The sequence below is a fragment of the Lynx rufus genome, unplaced genomic scaffold, assembly GCF_022079265.1.
Source record: "Lynx rufus isolate CCGP_SWC_20201006 ecotype Redwood Valley unplaced genomic scaffold, mLynRuf1.p SCAF_2, whole genome shotgun sequence".
NCBI classification, from domain to species: Eukaryota; Metazoa; Chordata; class Mammalia; order Carnivora; family Felidae; genus Lynx; species Lynx rufus.
Genome location: NW_025814834.1, coordinates 136745471 through 136766409, shown reverse-complemented (window position 1 = coordinate 136766409; position 20939 = coordinate 136745471). Strand labels below are relative to the sequence as shown.

Genomic DNA, 20939 nt, shown 5'->3' with positions numbered 1-20939 from the left:
GTCTGAGCTGTCAGCACAGAGCCCGATGATGGGCTTGAACTCACGAACCGTGAGATCATGACCTGAGCCAAAGTTGGACGCTTAACTAACTGACTGAGCCACCCAGATGCTCCTCAAAGTTCAATTTAGAAGAGCAGTGCCATTTTCAGAACATGTGATTCTGGGTTAGGAAGGAAGTGCCTGACTTGGGGTGGTGAGGGTTTCCAGGCTCATTGCTGGGATACATATAGCTGCATTTTCTGTGGTTACATTAAAAAAGCCAGAATGTTGCAATTTCATGTAGAATGGACTTCAGAGTTTGAAGAGTTTCTTAACTTACGGAAAACAGCAGGGTGAATGAAGAAAGGTACTAAGAAAGGTGAATTTCTAAAGGGGCTGTAAAAGCAGGTATTCTGTGGGTTGTAGTCAATGTGTAAGGTATAGAACGCTGCTTTTACAGTCAGTTTGAATTTGTAGACAAATATTAAAAGGTACCCATGTATCTGTGTTTTGAAAGCCATTTGTCAAAATACTGTGACTGTTTTGAAATATGAAGAAATTGAGCAGATTTCATTTAGTTGCGTCAGTGTTCTCATTGTTTTATGTTTGAGTTTGCTTAATACTTTGATTTCATTTTAACACATCTTTTATTTGCACACTTCTTGTCATGTTTAGCATGTATGCAACATACTAAGTTGCTTATTTTGGATTTAGCTGAATCCTTGAGCATGTAGCATATTGCATGGCATATAGCAGGTGCCTTAATAAAACTGTTTGAATCCATGAATTTAACATATGGTTATTGCATTAAGATGTTTGCTGATGTGACCCTTTTGATGGTTTACCTTTTCCCACTAGCCATTTATTTTCAGATAATTAAAAAGGGATTTTTATAGAACATTCTAGAAAGAAAATATTAGTATTGATGTTCTAGTTAATATAGGCACTTGAAAATTTTAGAAGAAAATAGACTGATTGATACATTTAAAAATAAACTGTCTAATATGAAAAGTAAAGATAAATTTTCTGGAACTGGGTATGGTATGTAGAGAAAGAAAAAGGATGAACAAATACTCACCTGTAAAAAAAGAACTTACCATTTGTGGCAACATGGATGGACCTAGAGGGTGCTAAGTAAAATAAGTCAGACAGAGAAAGACAAATACCATATGATTTCACTTATATGTGGCATCTAAAAAACAAAACAAATGAACAAATAGCAACAACAAGAAAAAAACCCAGAAACAGATTTACAAATACAGAGAATGAATTGGTATTTGCCAGAGAGGACGGGGGTGGAAGGATGGGTGAAATGAATGGAGGGGATAATGAGGTACAGACTTCCAGTTATAAAATAAGTAAGTCATGGAGATGAAAACTGCAGCAGAGGAAATATAGTCAATACTATTGTAATAATGTTGTGTGGTGACACATGGTGACTGGACTTATCATGGTGAACATTATGTAATCTATAGTACTGTTGAATCACCATGTTGTACACCTGAAACTAATATAACATTGTATCTCCACTATACTTCAATAACAAAAATTAAAAAAGAAAAAAAGGATGACTAGACTTTGTGTATAAGATTTAGAGTAAATCTTCCAAAATGGTCCCCATTAATAAAGATGCCAATAATTTAATTATTTCTCATTGTATGTCTCCCTTCTTGGAGAGAAATGTTTGTTATATTGTCAAATCTGCATCATGACTGGGCTGCAAAAAGTCTGAGCCAGTAACCCTCATCCCTCAAATATGCTCATGGACAATTGCCATAGAAATGAAAGTTGAAAGTTGGTACATTTCACTGATTGTGACACATCTTGGAAGTTGAGATGATGTATACCTTCTGTATATTTTAACACTGTCTCTATGGTTACACTCTTTTTATTCCCTCTTTTTAGTCATACAGTTTATCAAGAAAGAAAATAGTGCACTACACCTGTTTTGATCAACGGAAAAGAGCAAATGCAGCATTTTTAATAGGTGCTTATGCTGTAAGTACTTTTTCATGATTATTTTCTATAAACAGGCCAATGGAATGCTAACACTGTCACATAAAATCCAGGCCAGTTTTTCAGTGGAATTGGGAGATGGTGAAAATTACTAGCACCCTGGGAATTGATATGGAATGGAAAGTGTGGACTACTATCCATGGGCTATTTAATTCTCAGATTTTATTTGCTAGTATCTAATGGCAGAGTCTCAGAACCACAATGGGGAGCTTGGGTCCCACAGTTGTATGGGTGTTTTTAAAAGAAGAATATCCAGAAAGAATATATCCAGGGAAAAGAATATATAGTGGAAGATTTTTAAAGACTGTTGAGGTGTTCCTTTTTTGCATAAGAGGAAATCCTAGATTGCATGGAGAAGGATTGTTATTATTATATTATCATTATCCATCTACTAATCTATATACATGTTTGCAGTAGGCAAACCAAATATAGGTCCTGCACATATTACACTTCCCTACTAACTAGACAAGACTTTCCCAGAAACGTTTTGATTGCAAATTTTGTTCTCTGTAAGTACTAAAACGTAAATGTGAGTTCCATGTGAATGTGCTACAGCGTTTTGGTGTGACTATTTCTAGAATTTTCTGTATGTACTGGGATTGGACAAAAACTTGGAAAGCAGAAGCCCACCAAGGCTAAAACTCATTTGTAACCTGTAATAACTTTTTAGGGACAAGTGTGATATCCATGTAGGAATATGCTGGTTTAAAGGCAGGGGAGAGAGGTGTCACTTCCCATCATCCTTGGGGAGGGTCTGTGTTTCCCTGAAGCCTGGAAGCACACTGCTGTGTGACCTTTCCAGGCCCTCCTTCTGAAGATCTTGACGGAAGGAGGCACCAGCTACTATGTATCACACTCTGCCACATTAAACCGAAAGCTCCAGGGGAAAAAGCCCAGACAGATGTGGTGTTAGAAAGACTGTCAGCTGTTGCAGGGTGTAGGCTGAGAATAGCGGCAGGCTGACAGCCTGAGTGCAGCCTGGGGCCTTGTTTCCAGGGCTGAGATGCCCAGCTCTGGCCAACTTTTCTCCCTGTGGTGTGGCCACCATGAAGCCGTGGGCCATCCCTTGTGGTACTTTTCTTTCTCACTCTGTAGGCAGCAGGGTATAATACAAAGAATCTTGACTAAGAATCATAAAAACATTTTTTCATCCTGAAGTGGCTCTGGGATGACGGGTAAGCCACTTTATCTGTCTTTGCTTTATTTAGTTTCCTTATCTGTAAAATGATAGGGTTGGATATAATGACCTCTAAGTTTCCTTCAAATTCTGAGGATACAAAGATTATTTGTAGCACCAGCCAGGCCATTGCTTTTGTTTTAAAGGCACACATGAAAAGCTGGCTGTTGGCATGAAGGCTTAGTGAAGTGCTGGTAAGCTGAATGAAGCAAGCATGCTTATTTTTCACTTTACATTGATAATTATTACTCATTTGGGACTGATAATTGATAGTGTGTTTAGAATATGGAGAGCCTGTAATAACCTTTGGATTCAAGCCATGTAAACAAGGGTTTCTTCCCTGAGGGGTTTGGTGATGCTGTGTGAGCATGTTCTCCGCGAGCCCTTTGTCATAAGGGATCATCAGGAAGAGGTCACCTACTGCTCTCTCGTTCCTTCTCCTCTTCCCCGCCCTCTCCTCTTCCTCTCTTCTTTCCTTCTTTTTTTTTTTTTTAATTTTTTTTTAATGTTTATTTATTTTTGAGACAGAGAGAGACAGAGCATGAATGGGGGAGGGTCAGAGAGAGAGGGAGACACAGAATCTGAAGCAGGCTCCAGGCTCTGAGCTGTCAGCACAGAGCCTGACGCAGGGCTCGAACTCACGGCCCGTGAGATCATGACCTGAGCCGAAGTCGGACGTTTAACCGACTGAGCCACCCAGGCGCCCCTCTTCTTTCCTTTTTAATGCCCGTCTTTCCTGTTTCTGGTGTCATCTTGAATTTTATCATGGCACCTCTAGAGTTTTGAAAGGAAGTTCAGTCATAATAAATGCACTGAGCTGGGGATAAAATACATCAGATGTAGAAGTTTCCACCACTTTACTGTAACCAAATGAAGGAGAAGCAGTCTCAGTGGGATTGAAGAAGCGCTGAGGGCAGCATGAGCTTGTCTGACACACTAGTTCGAAAAGCGGTGTAAAGTTAATTCTTCTTGTACTGTTCATTTCCTCATTGATTGTCGTTTCCGATTTTGAAAAGGCATTCCCCAGAAAGCTTTTTGACACACTTAATTAAAATGAAAACCAAGAATTGTATTCTTTCCTTAAAGAGAATTTTGTGCCTTACTTCGTATTGTGTGTATGCATTTAATTGTTGGCACAAGTCTTAGAAGAAGAGAGTCTGTAATGTGCATTATACAAACATCTCAGTGAAGTTACACGTACATTAAATGTTGCTGTTTGGATAAGTCATGGTCTCCTGGGGGAATCTTCCTGTTACTAAAGTCAGATATCCAACTATGTGTTTGTATCTCCATGGTATCTCACATTTATCTTGGCAAAACAGAACTTTTTATTCCTTTTCTCCATGAACCTATTTATTCCCACAGTCATTGCCTTTTTAGTAACTGGACTGCCATCAGTGACTTGCTGAATCCAAGAATAGTACATTTTCATTCCTCCTGTTTCCTCTTCCCACATTATACTTATCAGTAAGTTTGGTCAACTCTGCCTCTAAAACATATATTGAGTCAGAATACTTCTTTCCATCTCTGTTGTTATCCTGTAGCTCCAGCCACTGTCTCTGTTTACCTGGTTGACCACCAGAGCATCATACATTGTTTCCTTTTTACACCCTGGCCTTTGTTTAATCACAGCTGCCACACAATTGTCAGAGTAATCTTTTAAAAATATAAATTAGATCATTCATGGCTCTGTTTCAAATCTGTCTAATGCTTGCTCACTGTTCTTGGCATTGAATTCAACCTCCTTACCAATGCCATTAAGATCCCCCTTGATCTGGCCGTGTCTACCTCTGTGTTCTCCTGGCTCAGGATGCCCCCATCACATTGGCCTTCTAACCATGAAAACCTCAAACTTATTCCCACTTGAAGACCTTCATATTTCTGTTCTCTCTGCCTGGAGTGTTTTTATCTAAGACCTTTGCATTCCTAATTCCTTATAATAATCACTTCCTCAGAAAGACTTCCTCTCAAGTTTTACTCTGTTCTCCCCACCTCCAGTCACCCTCACCCTCTAGTTCCTTGTTGTTTTATTTTCTTTATAGTGCTCTGCTATTTGAAATTATCTGATTCATTTATATATTTACTTGTTTATTATCTCTTTCCTAGACTAGAGGGTAGGGACCTTGTCTGCTCCGTTCATTGCTGTGTCTGGGAGGTGATAAAATACTTAAGGGGTTAGGCCCAGGGAGTCAGCAGCTGAATTGGAAGCTGGCCACAATGGAGCCTTCCTGTTATGCTGAGCCATGAGGAAGTCCAGGTGAGGGGGTGTCCCAGGGAAGAGATGAGGTGGCCAGTGCGGAGGGCCATGGCATGCTGTGGGCAGCAGCTGTTTACATACTGGTATGGCACTATTTCAGTATTTGAACTCTTAGAACTGTGCCTGGCACATAGTAGGTGCTCTGTAAATATCTACTCAATGAATGAATAATGAGATGACAAAATATGAAAGAAGGAAGGAAGGTAACTTCAGAGGGAAACTGAAAATCATCAAATTGGACATAGAGGGTAAAGTGGTATCTTATTATCAGAATGCTGTGGTCTTGACTGAGCCAACTATGGCCTTTAAAGATGCGGATTCAAAGCAGAGATCAGAGCCCAAGGGCAGTTACCACCTGCACAAAAGTCACATCATCACCTTGCCTTTTGTTGTTGCTATTGTTGTTTTAATTTTTTTTAATGTTTATTTGAGAGAGAGAGAGAGACAGAGCACCAGCGCGGGAAGGACAGAGAGAGAGAGAGAGAGACAGAATCTGAAGCGGGCTCCAGGCTCTGAGCTGTCAGCACAGAGCTGGATGTGGGGCTTGAACCCACAAACTGTGAGATCATGACCTGAGCTGAAATCAGACGCCTGACCGACTGAGCCACCCAGGCTCCTTTGTTGTTGTTTTTGATAAACTCTTTTTTTCCCAATTTTTAAAATTGTGGTAAAATACATACAATATAAAATTTACTGTTTTAGTCATTTCTTTCTTTTTAATTACTTTTTTCATTGAAATATAATTGACATATCATTATATTATTTTCAGGTGTACAATATAATGATTTGATATTTGTAGATGTTGAAAAATGATCACCATGATAAGTCCAGGTAACATTCATCACCATACATAGTTTGGAAAACATTTATTTCTTGTGATGAGTCTTCATAGTGCAATGGTATTAGGTACATTTGTATTGCTCTGCGTTAGATCGTGACTTTAAGTATGTCACACAAGCTTTTGTAGTTCTACTTTCTTATCTCTAAGTAGGGGAGAGCCTTTTTATGTTTTATCTCCTAGAACTGTCATGAGCATTAAGAAGGAGATAAAATATGGAACATCATGTTCAGTGGGAAATCGACAAACCCTTCTCTATGAGTGATTCTAAAGCCAGGGTTGCTAGAATGAGGTGGCCCCTGGGGATCACAGTGACACTGAACAGATGGATGACAGGCACCGTTTAAGGGAAGTCCCTACTCAGGAAGTGTCTCTTTATTCCTAAGCTGTGACGTTAGACTTGTTGAGATGGAGGGCACAGATTTTACGAAGAGATCAACTTTGTCGGGAAGGTGTTTCCTTTCCAGGACTATACTCAGTGCAGTTTTGGAGTTGGGAATTAGGATGCTTGGATCATAGTGGCAACCACAGGACTTTCCTATGAGTTTGAAGAAGATGGCCTTACAAAGTTGTAAGCATGCATTAATTAGGTTCTTGCCACGTGCTTACAGACCACATCCTCGCTTGCTACTGTTCTGCTCTCGGTTCACAGAACCATGATAAAGAGGTCAAGGAGAATTTGGATGAAGCACATGATGACTAGGTGATTGGAAAAATTATATGTGTGAGAAGTTAGAATAAATGTGATGGTTTAGCTTAGAAAATGAAATTCAGAGTTAAAAAATTAAGGTTTCTTTTTTATTCCCCTAGATATGTGGAGGAGGCTTAAGCAGAGGTGGTAACCACAATGTGTTTTCCTTAACCCACGTGTTAAGTCCTCACATTGCCAAATAAGGGGTCTAATTATGGATTAACTGGGACAAGGCTGAGCCAGATGTCATGTCTGAATTAGAGATGACAAGGCTAAGGTTTGTAGACTTTGTAATCATGTCTGTGTCTGCTATTTATAATGTAGACTACACTTAACGCCTTAGTAGTTCTATTCTACCTCTAAGTCTACTGCTAATTGCAAAGAAGCTGTCCTCCACCTGGCGTTTTGGTTGAGAACAGTGACCTTAGCAGAGCCACAGGCTTGACCTTGAATGCACTTGTTAGTTTTATGTCTTGAGCAAGTTATTTAACTCTTCTAAATTCCTGTTTTGTTTTTTTTCATCTTTAAAATAGAGATAATAACACCCCACCTAACATAGTTGTGGTGAGGAGTGAAGGAGGTCATGCTGATGAAGGTGTCCCGGGGCAATGCCTGGCATTTGAAGCATTTAGGAATGGCTGGCAGCTCTAGGGAGGAAAGTTGTGCGGCCTTCCAGAAAATTTTCTGAGCTATTGTCTTACCTCCCTTGAAGAGCTGAAACCTATCCTCCTCCCCACCCCATTTTACATTTACATCCTTTCTTAGCTCAGAAACACTCAGATGGTTGTTAGTCTGTTGGTTGCTTGGGATAAATCACCGGAAGGTGTAGTAGGAGGTGTTTTTTGTTTGTTTTGTTTTGTTTTGTTTTCTAGGATGTTATTTGCATTTTAAAGGAAGAAACTGTCTGAACCAAGTAAATTTTTTATTTTTGACATGTGTGTTCAGGCATTCTTTAGTTCAGTAAATATTTATTTGACTCAGGGGAGCTTTACCCAGCACAATGGTGGGCCCTGGGGAATATAAAAAAAAAAGAAAAATAGAAAAAAGAATGAATACCTGGCTTAAAATGGGGGACAGGTGAGTAATAAATAATTGAGAAAAGTGTGCAGTAGGTGCCAGGTTGGATAAATAAAAATCAACAACTGTTTTTCCCACCCTTATCATACATGAGGCCTTGTTCTCAGGGTTGAGGATGCTAAGGTATTGAATAACATAGCCTGCCTTCTGGAGGGAGTGTTTAGGGACCAGGGTCAGACCTGAGGAGAGGGAGGGATCAACCCCAGGCTAAGCTGGTGAAGGACTATTGAGGGGTGTGGGGGGTAGCATGTTTTCTTGGGGGGAGGAAGGGGGGGAAAGTGATTAAATATATTTTAAATATCTAGTTTGAAAAGGGGATAATACAATGAATTTAATCGAAAAAAATTTTAACTTAAAAAGTGGCATAACCACATCATAGAAGAAAATTAGGAAAATTCTTCTGCACTGACATCATTCTAAACATGAATATTCACTTAAGTATAATTGCGATGTAGTTTTGTGAACATTTTTTGCTTGCCCTACATACGTTTTGCCTTATTGCTACTTAAGGTGATCAAATAATATTCCATTTGGAGGGCATAACATTATTTGTTTAACATTTTAGGTTCCCTTCAAATTTTTTATGATGTGACAAACACTTTTGACATTATAAATGTTTCTTCTTGTGGATTTTTGTCTTTAGATTGCCAGAAGTGGGATTCATAGATTTTAAAAATGCAAGCAAGTTTTAGGTTCTTGCAGCATATTACCATATTTAAACCAGTCTGCACTAAATTTGGTATTAAGTGAAATGTCCTCTCCAATGTCTTGTACCTTTGCTAATTGGGTATAAACATTAAAGATCTAGAAATTTAATTGGTGAAAATGATACCTCATTGTTTTACTAATCTTTTTTTATTATTATTAATGAGACTTATTCCCGTAGTTTTATTTGTAGGTTTATTAACTTTTGAATAGCTGGTGTTTTAAAATAGTTGGATGTTTCCTTACTTGGACCATTACAAGTTGAAAAGTATCAGCCTCTTCTTTCCTTGAAGAAAAGAAGTCATTTCCCTGAGTCTGATATGTATCAATAGATGTAGGTCCCTAGAAATCACACCCATTAGTCCAAATTTCTGTACAAAATTAGGAAGTGCATATACCTTAAATTCTGTTACTTTACAGATGCTATATTAATAAGTACTTCTATTTACCTCAGTACAAAGGAACTGTTGATAATGGATCTATTGATTATCCAATACCTAGTGATCTACTGAATATATAGAAAATTATATTCAGAGTAGTAATACTTAAAAATGGTTTATGTGTATGTGCTTAGCCCATTGAAAAATGGAAACCAGGCCAACTAACTTTGAATTTATAAAAATTTGGGACAAGCATGTTAAATTTCCTTAATCTCTAACTCACAATTCATCTGTAAATTGCAGTTTCAGACCTACTCTAACTTGTCATCAAAAAGCTATGGTTTAAACAAATGTTATGTGAAAAGATAGGTAAAATCCTCAAAAAAAATGTTTGTTCAAAATAATACAGGCATTTACCTTAAATATTTATTAAAACAGTGGTATGTCAGCTACTAGTGTTCTGTAACCTCTGTGGCTTCTCGGTAAATCTAACAGATCGTGTTTGCTTCTGCTTGTGGAAATTGTGGAGAGGAAGGGAGGCGTGGCATGGCTGGGGCAGGGCAATTTCCTGTTTTGCAGTTCCTTCCTTTTATAGCTTGATAGACAAGAATGCTTTTGTGATATTACCTGTAAAAGGGCCAGTCAGACTTTTATCTTCGTAGGCTTATATTTTTGGTGCTTTCAAAACAGGTGAGGCTCCCTAAGATCACACAGCATTTTCAATTTTAAACTCTGAATTTGGAACTTTTGTTAGTCTTCTACATACAGATAGAGCAATATTATCTTTTATTCAACCCTCCTTGGGTGTGACATTTAGCTGTGGGCTGGGAAAATCAGCTGTTTGCTTTTCATCTGTGAAAGGTTTGTTTCTCAAGTTTAACTGAATAGTTGTTTTGTATTTTTTTTCTGTTCTTTCTGTGGCATCCTGATAACAAGCTTCCTCTGTGCTGTGAATAAGCTCACAGATTTATATACACATACATATGTACACACATAACACACACATGCACGGTACTTAGTACTATATATTTAAGTACTGACACACTGTATGTTTACCATAGCTTACGAATTTTGGAATCTTAGTAGCCTCGAAAAGACATATACTTTCTCTGTGAAAAAGCTGATGTCCATTTGTTTCATTTATATACTGAATTAATGGGATGCACTTTTTTACTGCTTGGGATTGTGTATTTACTTATTATCTCTCCCTTCAAGGGAAGGAACTGTTTTGTTCCCTACAGCAACCACTGCATCTGGAACACCGTCAGAAACATCCTAAGTGCTCAGTAAATATTTGTGGTATGAATGACTGAATGTTTAATTGATAGATAAATATTAATTACATTGAGAAAAACACTGATAAGTAAAAGGTAATTTTCTACAATTCTTGAAAGATTAATATGGAGTAATTTAAAAGCTGTAGTACTTTTAACAGCAAGAATCGTAGTGTTTTGAGGCATTAATTAATTTTTTTTAAAGTTACTGAGGAAAACAAGGTGTTTTATATAACTCTTTACAATTGTAGAACTGAAATAGGCTTTGTTAATATGCACAACTGTTTGAAATCAGTATTATGGGTGGTAGTCTTAATTTTTGGCCTCAGCAGTTTTTGTTTTTCTCAATGGGGGAAAATCCTTATTTATACATTAAGTAGTTGCTAACGAATGTCAGTAATTTTTTTTTAACAGCTGTTCTTGCAATTTTAGGATAATATTTAGTAAGAAATAACCCAAAAGATTGGAAGAAGAATACTAGAAAAATTTTTAATCAGAGTTGAATCTTTAAATATTTTAACTGAACGTATTTTTTTATAGAAAAAAATTTTTAAAAGAGGTACCCAAAGCTTTGAAGATAATGTCCATTATTAGAGTATGACTTGAAATGTATTTGTAATGCCTGATATGACTGCAGGTGATTGGCCCATCTCGGTTAGTTTGCAATTAACATGTCCTATATATGTTTGCCTGGGCCTCGCTTAGCAATTATGTGAGTCTGAGCCATCTCTGTTCAATTTTATACAAATATCCAGACTGAACAGACTCACATTTAGATGTATCCCCAGTGAAACACTATAGGCTTCCTAATTGGTGAGACATTTACTAGAATATATACGGAGACTGGAGGTAATACTTCCAAGTTTAATGCAAAATGAGGTTATTTGGTTGCTAAACAACTACCATGGTGATTTCCACCATGGTAAAAATCAATATTGAATCCATTTGGTTATGTTTATTGTTTTCTCTTAGATTAAAAATAAACCAATTTTAATTTAGAAACGTAGACTCACTTTTGCAGACTCCTCAAAGTACCTCCCGCAAGAAATTCACAAGGAAAAACTCTGCTCCAGTCCTGCTTTCTCATGTTTTAGTTGGAGAATCTGAGCCCAGAGAGATCGAGTACCTTGCCCAAGGAATAAATCCAGTTAGTGAGAGACTAGAACCCAAATCCCCAAGTTCCTAAGTTGGAGCTTTATCCATTCACAGCATGTAACTGAGCAGTGCTAGTCTTGGAATAATACTGCATCTAAACCAAAATATTTTGCAGAAAATTCAAAATAGCATGTAGTGTGGAAGGGCAGAGTTTTCCAGTACAAGGCAGTGTTTCACTCAGTCATGCAGTTTCCTTTCCAGGTAGCTTCTGAGCTCTAATTCTGGCTCATGGGGCTAACATCCCAAATACCTTGTGTACCAGCCAGACGCAGCAGCAGCTCTTTGCACATGTGCTTTGGCGATGTCCATGGATGTCTTAGAGTAGGTCTAAGTGTCAGGAGTGAGAACAGGAGAGCCAAGGAATGACATGAAGTAGGTTAGGCTGTATCTTAGGACAGGGTTTTCAAGCTCTTTTCACTATAAACCACAGTAAGAACTGTATTTTACATTGTAGTTTAGTACACACACTCTCACACATAGTACACACACTATTCGCATGTATAACTGAAACAAAATGTCCATGAAACAGTTCTTACCTTACAATAGGCGAGGCATACTGACATTTTATATTCTGTCCTATTTTATTTAAAAGAATCTTTACCCATTCGATTGATTTTGCTACCTGCAGTTTGCAAATTACCTGCAGCTTGCAAAACAGCCATTAAAGAATCTGCTTCCTATGCTTAGATCTGAAATGTGTTTGCATGTTTTTTTCAGCATCCGTTTGGGCACTGAACCCACAGGTGACTGTTTGGCCCTTCTGGGTTACCCTATGGTTAACCTGAACAGCTTAAGGAAAATGGAAAGTGTTCTCAATTCCTAAAAGGCTCCCATGCCTAAATATCAAGATGTCCAACTGGCTTCCACATAATATTGATTCAGTTGATACTTGATTGTTAGGAAAAGCTGTTTGTTTCAAGACCTCAAATAATACAATCTATCTTTCCTTATATCACTTTGATTTGAATCACTAGTGTTTCTCTTAAACTCCTGCTCATCCCCTTCTTCCTGGTCGCCAAAATGTGCCTTTATTCACTTGTAACAACCTTGAATGAGAAAAGCCTGTGCTCAGGTCAGCACTGGGGGTGCTAAGGAGCCAGTGCCCAGCCTGTCTCTTTGGGTCTGTTATGTGAGTGCCTTATCCATGTAGTTTGTTTGTTTCTTTTTTTAATGTTTATTTATTTATTTTGAGAGAGAGAGAGAGAAAGAAAGAGAATCCCAAGCAGAATCCACTCTGTCAGTGCAGGGCCCCATGTGGGGCTTGATCTCACAAACCATGAGATCATGACCTGAGCTGACATCAAGAGTCAGATACTTAACCAACTGAGCCACCCAGGTGCTCCCATCCAGTGTAGTTTCTATATTCATGCTGATGGTATGGGATGTCCTATGCACTTCATGACACCTAATCTTAAACCTCAGGTTTATAAGAGGTTTTGAATACATAACTTTAATCTTTGTAAGTTTCATTTCACGAAATCTTTTCTGTTTGATATAGTGAGCCAAACAGTAGTCTTTTCCCCATTATGGACAAAGCCCTCTCTGTAGGTATTTTCTGAAATTTTAAATAAAGGAGGAGCTAACTGGAGCTTCCATTGAGGTTGCTGTGTGTTGAGTTATTCCAAAGACTTTTCATGCCCAAAATGTGGTGACTATGCCTGTAAGTTAACCATGCCCTTGTCAGCTCCTAGGTTTCCGTGTTAGTGCCACCGTGCTCCTGTGTCTGTCTTAGTTCTCTTCTTCATTGCTCCTTTGCTTCACTCTTGCATCCCCTGTGCCATGGTTAATCAGAGGGAATAGTGGGACTAGGAAAGTGTAATCTCAGCCTGAAAGAACTATTTGGAGTTGCTGCAGGACCTCAGAGAATTATTTGATAGGGGAGTAACATTCATGGTTTGTCATTTCATGTTAATGAGTAGACAGACCGGCCTTTCCACGTGAAGATATGTACTGTAGGATGAACCAGACTTTTCACTTCTTTCATGAGGGTGTGTGTGAGTCATTTAGTGGGGCTTGCTTTGGGAAATTTCTAAGTAATAAAAGAAAACCAGAATTCCCTTCTCAAAGGAATCTCTCCTGATATTTTCTCCATAATTTGTTTGCCCACTCCTTCCCCACCCCTCAATTGTTTATTTTGTTGTTTCTTATTACCTGACCCAGACCATGGCTTAGTTATTGCTTTTTTTTTTAACCTTGTCTTACAATTTATTATGTACAATGTAAGCTACTAGAGGAGGCTTTTTGCAATCACTTGCTTCACCATTTCTCTCCTACCAGAGTAAACTGTTTGAGTGAAGGGATGACTCTTCCACGTGTTTGTATCCCCAGTGCCTAGCATAGGGCCTATGTGTTGTTTTAAGGAATAAAGGAACAAAGGATGTATGAGACAGTCCTGGAGGGAATTTGCATTTCCGTGGTGACTGATCTTGTGTTACTAGTGAGAAAGGATGTGGATGGACTCCACACCTGGGGTCTGCATCATACCGCTCCAACCCCCAGGTCCTGGCTTGACTTCTTCACCAGGGTCTCGGCTGCAATGCTTTCAGTTTGAAATCAACTGCTTGTGGAAATCAGTGGGAATGGATCCACCCTGTACAAAGAATTGAGGAATATGCTGTAATTCTTCTAATAGCACTGCAGGGTATTGTCTGTCTTAGAACTGGGGACACTTTAAATCCCACTAGTTGAGGGACACCTGGGGGGCTCAGTCGGTTGAGCGTCTGACTCTTGATTTTGCGTCAGGTCATGATCCCAGGGCTGTGGGATCTTCCCCACGTCTGGCCCTGTGCTGAGCGTGGAGCCTGCTTGAGATTCTCTGTCTCTCTCCCTCTGCCCCTCACAGACCCTGCTCATGTGAGTGCTCTCTCTTTCTAAAATAAAAAATTAAAAAGAAAAGTTAATAAAAATAAATCCTGCTAGTTGAATGTGGTAAGTTATTTATGTTCCCTTCAAAATGTCTGAAATTTTGAGAAAATTCCTAAGGTCTGTAAGTGAGTACTAGTTTTAGCAGCAAGCTACATCTTTTATCTGGAGCCATATTTTAAGTTTTATTCTTTTTTTGGAAACACATCTGTGAAATAATGGAAAAAGCGACAAAATGTGGTTAACGTTAAAATTTTTTTCAATGTTTTATTTATTTTTAGAGAGACAGAGAGAGTATGAGTGAGGGAAGGGCAGAGAGAGAGAGAGAGAGAGAGAGAGAGAGAGAGAGAGAGAGAATCTGAAGCAGGCTCCAGGCTCTGAGCTGTCAGCACAGAGCCTGATGGCGGAGCTCGAACTCACAAACAGGGAGATCATGACCTGAGCTGAAGTTGGAGGCTTAACTGACTGAGCCACCCAGGTGCCCCAACATTTTAAAACAGTTTCTAAAATCAGGTACCTGGTGGCTCAGTTGGTTGAGCATCCAACTCTAGATTTTGGCTCAGGTCATGATCTTGGGGTTTGTGAATTCAAGCCCTGCAATGGGCTCTGTGCTGACAGTGTGGAGCCTGCTTAGGATTCATTCTCTTTTTCTCCCTCTCTCCCTCTCTCTCTGTCTCTGTGCCCCTCCCCTGGTCACGTTCTTTCTTTCTCAAAATAAATAATAAAAACTTAATAAAAAATAAACCTAAACATTTGGGGTGCCTGGATGGCTCAGTTGGTTGAGCATACAACTTTTGATTTCAGCTCAAGTCATGATCTCAAAGTTCATGAATTCGAACCCCACATGAGGCTCTGCGCTGATAGCATGGAGCCTGCTTGAGATTCCGTCTCCTTTTCTTTCTGCCCCTCCCCCATGTGCTCTCTGTATCTTTCTCAAAATAAATAAAATAAAAATAAACTTAAAAAAAAACTTTCTAAAATCATTTGTTTTTTTTGTTTACAAATCAGATGTATGAATTAAAACACAACCACAGCATGTTTTAGGATATCCTGGCATTGGCTATGCCATTATTAGCACAGGGTTAAAAATAAAATTATATATTAAACTTTATGCATGCATATTCACTGATGACAGTATTTTACTTCTGAATTCATGGAAGAGGAAGTCAGATTTAAATTGTTGATTAAGATCCTTCTATTACAAGAAAAAAATTTAGGATTTACCCTGAATGTGGGCCACTGGACTTTTTCTGTAAGCTCTATTTTACTTTTTTTTCTTAAGGACCTAGATCTCAAGTTAAATACAAAGACTATAGGGACACCTGGGTGGCTCAGTTGGTTAAGCACCTGACTTCTGCTCAGGTCATGATCTTGTGGTTCATGGGTTCAGGCCCCACATTGGGCTCTGTGCTGACAGCTCAGAGCCTGGAGCCTACTTTGGATTCTGTGTCTCCCTCTCTGCCTCTGCCCCTCTGCTGCTTGCGCTCTCTCTCAAAAATAAATAAACATTAAAAAAATGAATAAATGCAAAGACTGTAGGATGAGATTCTGGCTTTTACCATATCTACTGTAGCAATTGAGAGATAATTTCTCCTCTGAAGAATTGCTCCATTAGAGCTGTATGTAGTACAGTGATTCTTCTGTAAGTTACAGAAACAGACGAATCTTAGAGAGAGGTCTTCTCTTTGCCCTGCCGGCCCACCCCTACCCTTGGCCGCTTCTCCTCCTTATTGTGCTAGGAAGCCCAGAGAAATTAAAGAACTTGGCCCGAGCGTTAGAATAGGGGAGGACGAGAACCCCTCTAGTGCTGGCATTCCAGTCATTCTTCCCCTCTCCCTTAGCAGCCCCTGTAGTCCCAGGTAGCACCACTGTGTGAAATAACCAGTTACCTATTTTCTCACACTTTGCTCTCAGCTTTCATTTATGCCTGTCACTCATCCACCCCTCCTAGTTATCTTTGTGTGGCTCTCCTTCCTCATCTTTGTTTCTTCCCTGCTGCTTCCACCTCTGTCTTCTTCCTCTGTTATGGTCACTTCTCTCCTGCTTGGTTTCCTTCCTTTGCTCCTCCTTCTTTCTTAATTGGCTTCTATGGAGAGTAGCAGTAATGTAATAATTTGAGTTTTTTGGTTACCTGTCACTGGAACTGGCTCTGACATGCTCAAGCTCAAAACTTGGTAATGAATTTCCTGGTAGCTTAGTCGAAAGGAGGAAGAGATGGTTCCTGGAGCCTTCATTGTTTAATAAAAACTCTTCATTCATTTTTTAATATAGTCTTTAAAGTTTATTTATTTATTTTGAAAGAGAGAAAGAGAGCATATGTGCATAGGGGAGGGACACAGAGAGAGTGTGGGAGAGAAAATCCCAAGTGGGCTCGGTGCTGTCAGTGTGGAGCTTGACTTGGGCCTTGATCTCACAAACTGTGAGATCATGACCTGAGCCGCAATCAAGAGTTGGAGGCTTAACCAACTGAGCCACCCGGGTGCCCCAGACAATTTATTCATTAAAAAAATCTGTTTTTAAAAATTTTTATATATTTTTGAGAGAGAGAGTGCGAGCAAGGGAGGGGCAGAGATGGGGGAGACAGAGGATCCAAAGTGGGCTCAGTGCTGACAGCAGCTAGCTGGATGCAGGACTCGAACTCACAAACTGTGAGATCTTGACCTGAGCCAAAGTTGGATACTTAAACAACTGAGCCACCCAGGCACCCTTGTTTTAAAAGATGTTTAAAAAAATTTTTTTAATGTTTATTTATTTTTGAGAGAGAGAGATAGAGCACAAGCAGGGGATGGGCAGAGAGAGAGGGAGACACAATCCAAAGCAGGCTCCAGGCTCTGAGCTGTCAGCACAGACCCTGACACGAGACTCGAACCCACGAACTGTGAGACCATGACCTGAGCTGAAATCAGATGCTTAACCGACTGAGCCACCCAGGCATCCCTAAAAGACTCATCTTTTAGAACTCTACTTAAAGCTCTCCATGGTACTGTTATCTCTGTGTTTCAGATTTCTCTTTTGCTACTAAGCCATAGTGGTCTGATTATTTACATATGTGCCTTCCCTATTGTCTTCATTTTTATATCCCTAAAATGTAACTCTGTCCCTACTAGTAGACACATCAATGAAGAGGTAGATTTGACACATGGGTTGTCAGGGACATCGGCAAACCTTTTGTTATGCCCTTGGAATTTCACTGAGAGTGTAGGCTTCCTTATCAACTATCACTTAAAGCTAATGAAATAATATGTATTTGTAGTTCTGTGATATAATTCAGGTTTTTAGCCTTCTGACCTCTGTAGCGTTTATTACAACAGTGGTTCTCAACCATAATTTTGTTACAGAAATACCCATGGGCCAGACCTCTCATATCTGGTGAATCAGAATCTCAGGGGTGCAGAAATCAGGATGTCTATATCTTAAAACAGCTTAAAAGGCTTTTCTGAGGCATATTCAAAGTGGGGGATCCCCTGGCTTAGAAGATAAGAAGTAACATGAAGGGGGGGGCTGCTCCTTGATGGCTCAGTTGGCTGAACGTCTGACTCTTGATTTTGGCTCAGGTCATGATCTCACGGTTTGTGAATTTGAGCCCTACATTGGGCTCTGTGCTGACAGTGCAAAGCCTGCTTGGGATTCTGTCTCTCTCTCCCTCTCTCTCTGCCCCGCTCCCCCTTTCTCTCTCAAAATAAATAAATAAATAAATAAATAAACAAACAAACAAACAAACAAACAAACTTAAAAAAAAAAAAGAAGTAACATACAAGAGATACTCTGAGGTTAGGAACATATTTGCCTTGTTCTTAGTGTTACACATGGTGTCTTGCTACCAGTAGTGCTTTACTGAATGGAGAAATGAATCACCTGTGTGTAAAACACACTGCTCATCTCCTTTTCCTTTTTTCTCCTTCCTTCTTTTTCTTACTATAAGTAAATCTGTACTGCAAGTCTTGCTGCCGATCAAAAGACAGGGTGAGAAATCACTGACCAGGGTGAAGGGGGTGTTGCTTTCTGGAAGTAGTGAGGTTTACCTACAGTAGTGAGCTGGAAAGGGAGGGAAATTTCCAGTAGCTGCAGGGAAGGCATATATACTTCCTGTATGTTATATATATTGTGTATGTATACAATAGATCTGTTGGTTGGATTTAAGTTACTTTTATTTAAGTTGGAATTGCCTTCACTTGTTTTAGTTGTACTATTTGTGACATTAATAAACCTTTAGGGAACATGGTTACTTCTTTAAAAAATCTATACACATTCAAGAATGATTAATTCTATTATACTCTTGAAGGACAGTTCTGTCATGTGGCATATATTTGAATAGTTTGGGCTGTGTACAGTAAAATAACCCCGGAATCCTTTCTGCAAACACCTGACTGACTGATGGGCAAAGCTCTTGTTTTTCCTGCTTTCTCTAAGCAACAAATCTTTGTACATACTGGAAGAGAACAACCAGCCCCTTGTTTGTGTTCATTGTTGGTTTTCTATTCTTGAGTCAATGCAAAGAACAGTAGCTTACAAGTTACTATGAGATTCTAGATCTGAGATTTAGTTCACATGCTGTGTGGATTCTGTCTTAGAAGATTGGATAACATCTCACCTACAAACTTCTATTTGGAAAAGGATAAGATAACTATATTTGAAAAAGCGTGTGTGTGTGTGTGTGTGTGTGTGTGTGTGTGTGTGTGTGTGTGTCTCCATGTCCCTCAGGGGCTTGTTCTGATTACTAACATGAATACATCTGATTGTCTGGTTTACCTCCTTCCTTCTGCCTAAGCTCTGTAAATTGAAAGTTCAGAGGAAACAAGCCATACTTTGGTCATACTTCTTTCCCACCCTGTTTGCATTCCATTCCTGGCGAGTTTGGCACATCTTCCCCCCTGTGTTTGTCCAGAAAGTTTTTGATCTCTCTTGCTTACCTTTCTTCCCAATTTTTTCCCTCTGGTTACATCAAGAAAATCTCAGGTTTGCCATATCTCCCATTACTTCAAGTTGGAATCAGTCCTAATCATAATGCCAAATATTGAGGAAAGCTATGCATTTTGAAGTGAACTTCAATATATTAAGGTACCCATTCAAACATTTGAAATAATTCAAGGTTCATTTTAAAGTCATTCTATACATGTTCATTGGTTTCCTCATGTTTTATTCACCTAGACTTTCCTCAAGTATTAGCATTGAAGGTAGATAATTTAGAAAGCAAACATGCCTCTTTAATTATTTTGTTTTAGTTTTTAGTTTTTTAAATAATGTTTTCCACCACATTTTATTTTGGCTATATGATTTTAATGATAATGTGGAATATATAATCATTTTTGGACTAGCCAAAGAGACTGACAACCAGAAGGTTTTATCTTGGGAAACTATTTCCAAAGATCTAAATATTAGCCTTTACAAATAAACGTTTAGGATATACAGTAAAACCTTGGATTGCGAGTAGCTTATTCTGTGAGTGTTCCACAAGATGAGCAAACATTTCTAATAAATTTTAACTTGATAAATGAGCGATGTCTTGCAATTCAAGTAGTACATGATGCCGAATGTCACATGATCACCACTGAGCCAATGGTTCTTGAAATCCACTTTGATATACAAGTGCTTTGGATTACAAGCCTGTTTCTGGAATGAATTATGCTCGCAAACCAAGGTTTTACTATATAATTCATTTGCAAGTTAAAGACTTTTTATTATTGGTTATAGGTGTTAGGTGAATTCAGTACTGATGCTTGGTCTGTTGTGGATCTATCATCTATATCTTCATCATAAATGAAGTTATGGTTCTTTGCCTTCTAAACTTGATCAGATTCAGTTCTTGGTTTAAAGAATACAGTCCTTGCACACTCCACTTTTTTTTTCTTTCTTAATTTGAGAGGTTTTATGAAATAAAAATCATACTATATCCAGAGGTAAGCAGTGAAACTCAGCAAGAGGAATTTTTAACCTGCAACCATTCCATTTAAGAGTATGTATTATTCAAGTAATGTTCTGGAGTGAGTCTGTTTTTATATTTCATACAGAGACTGCTTTCTAATGATGAATGATATACAGGGTTATTTTTGCTGTGTATTGTAACATAACAGCCTTGTACTCAGCTTGTATGGGACTGGGGAGTCAGGTTTTCTTGCAACCAAATATTTTTTCCTTCTCCCCCTTAAAAGGGCCCCTTTAGGTTTCTGTGTACTGAGAACATTAGCTTAGTGTTTCCTTGGTTTGCTTTAATAAGAGGCTGGGCTAGTTCAATGAGATACAACCAGCTCAGCAATATCTGTGTTGGAACACGAGCTCTCTTCAGGCAGGAAAAGTCTGCAGTGTTACCGAGACACAGTTAGCGAGAGATGTGTATTTGTCCTGGCTGTAGCTGTCAGTTCTGGAAGAACGTCTTTTCAGGCTGCTGAAATTCTGGTTCCCATCAAATTAGATGGGAAGACACACATGGAGGGGGGTGCTTCGCTGGCTCATTTGGTAGAACATGTGACTCTTGGTCTCAGAGTTATGAGTTCAAGCCCCACGTTGGGTTTAGAGATTACTTCAAAATCA

At 38.9% G+C, this 20939-nt stretch overlaps 1 protein-coding gene across 10 annotated transcripts in view; it reads left to right on the top strand.

Annotated features, from left to right (window-relative positions):
- Window positions 1–20939, top strand: part of CDC14A (cell division cycle 14A) — a 207149-nt gene that overhangs the window by 32919 nt on the left and 153291 nt on the right. For all 10 annotated transcript variants that reach the window (XR_006962767.1, XM_047083940.1, XM_047083937.1 and 7 more), the window contains exon 4: window positions 1885–1977. Coding sequence is in view for 9 of the 10 variants with exons in the window: in XM_047083940.1 (XP_046939896.1) it covers window positions 1885–1977 (93 nt within the window). In the remaining variant the exon portion in view is untranslated. The remainder of the gene's footprint in view (window positions 1–1884; window positions 1978–20939) is intronic.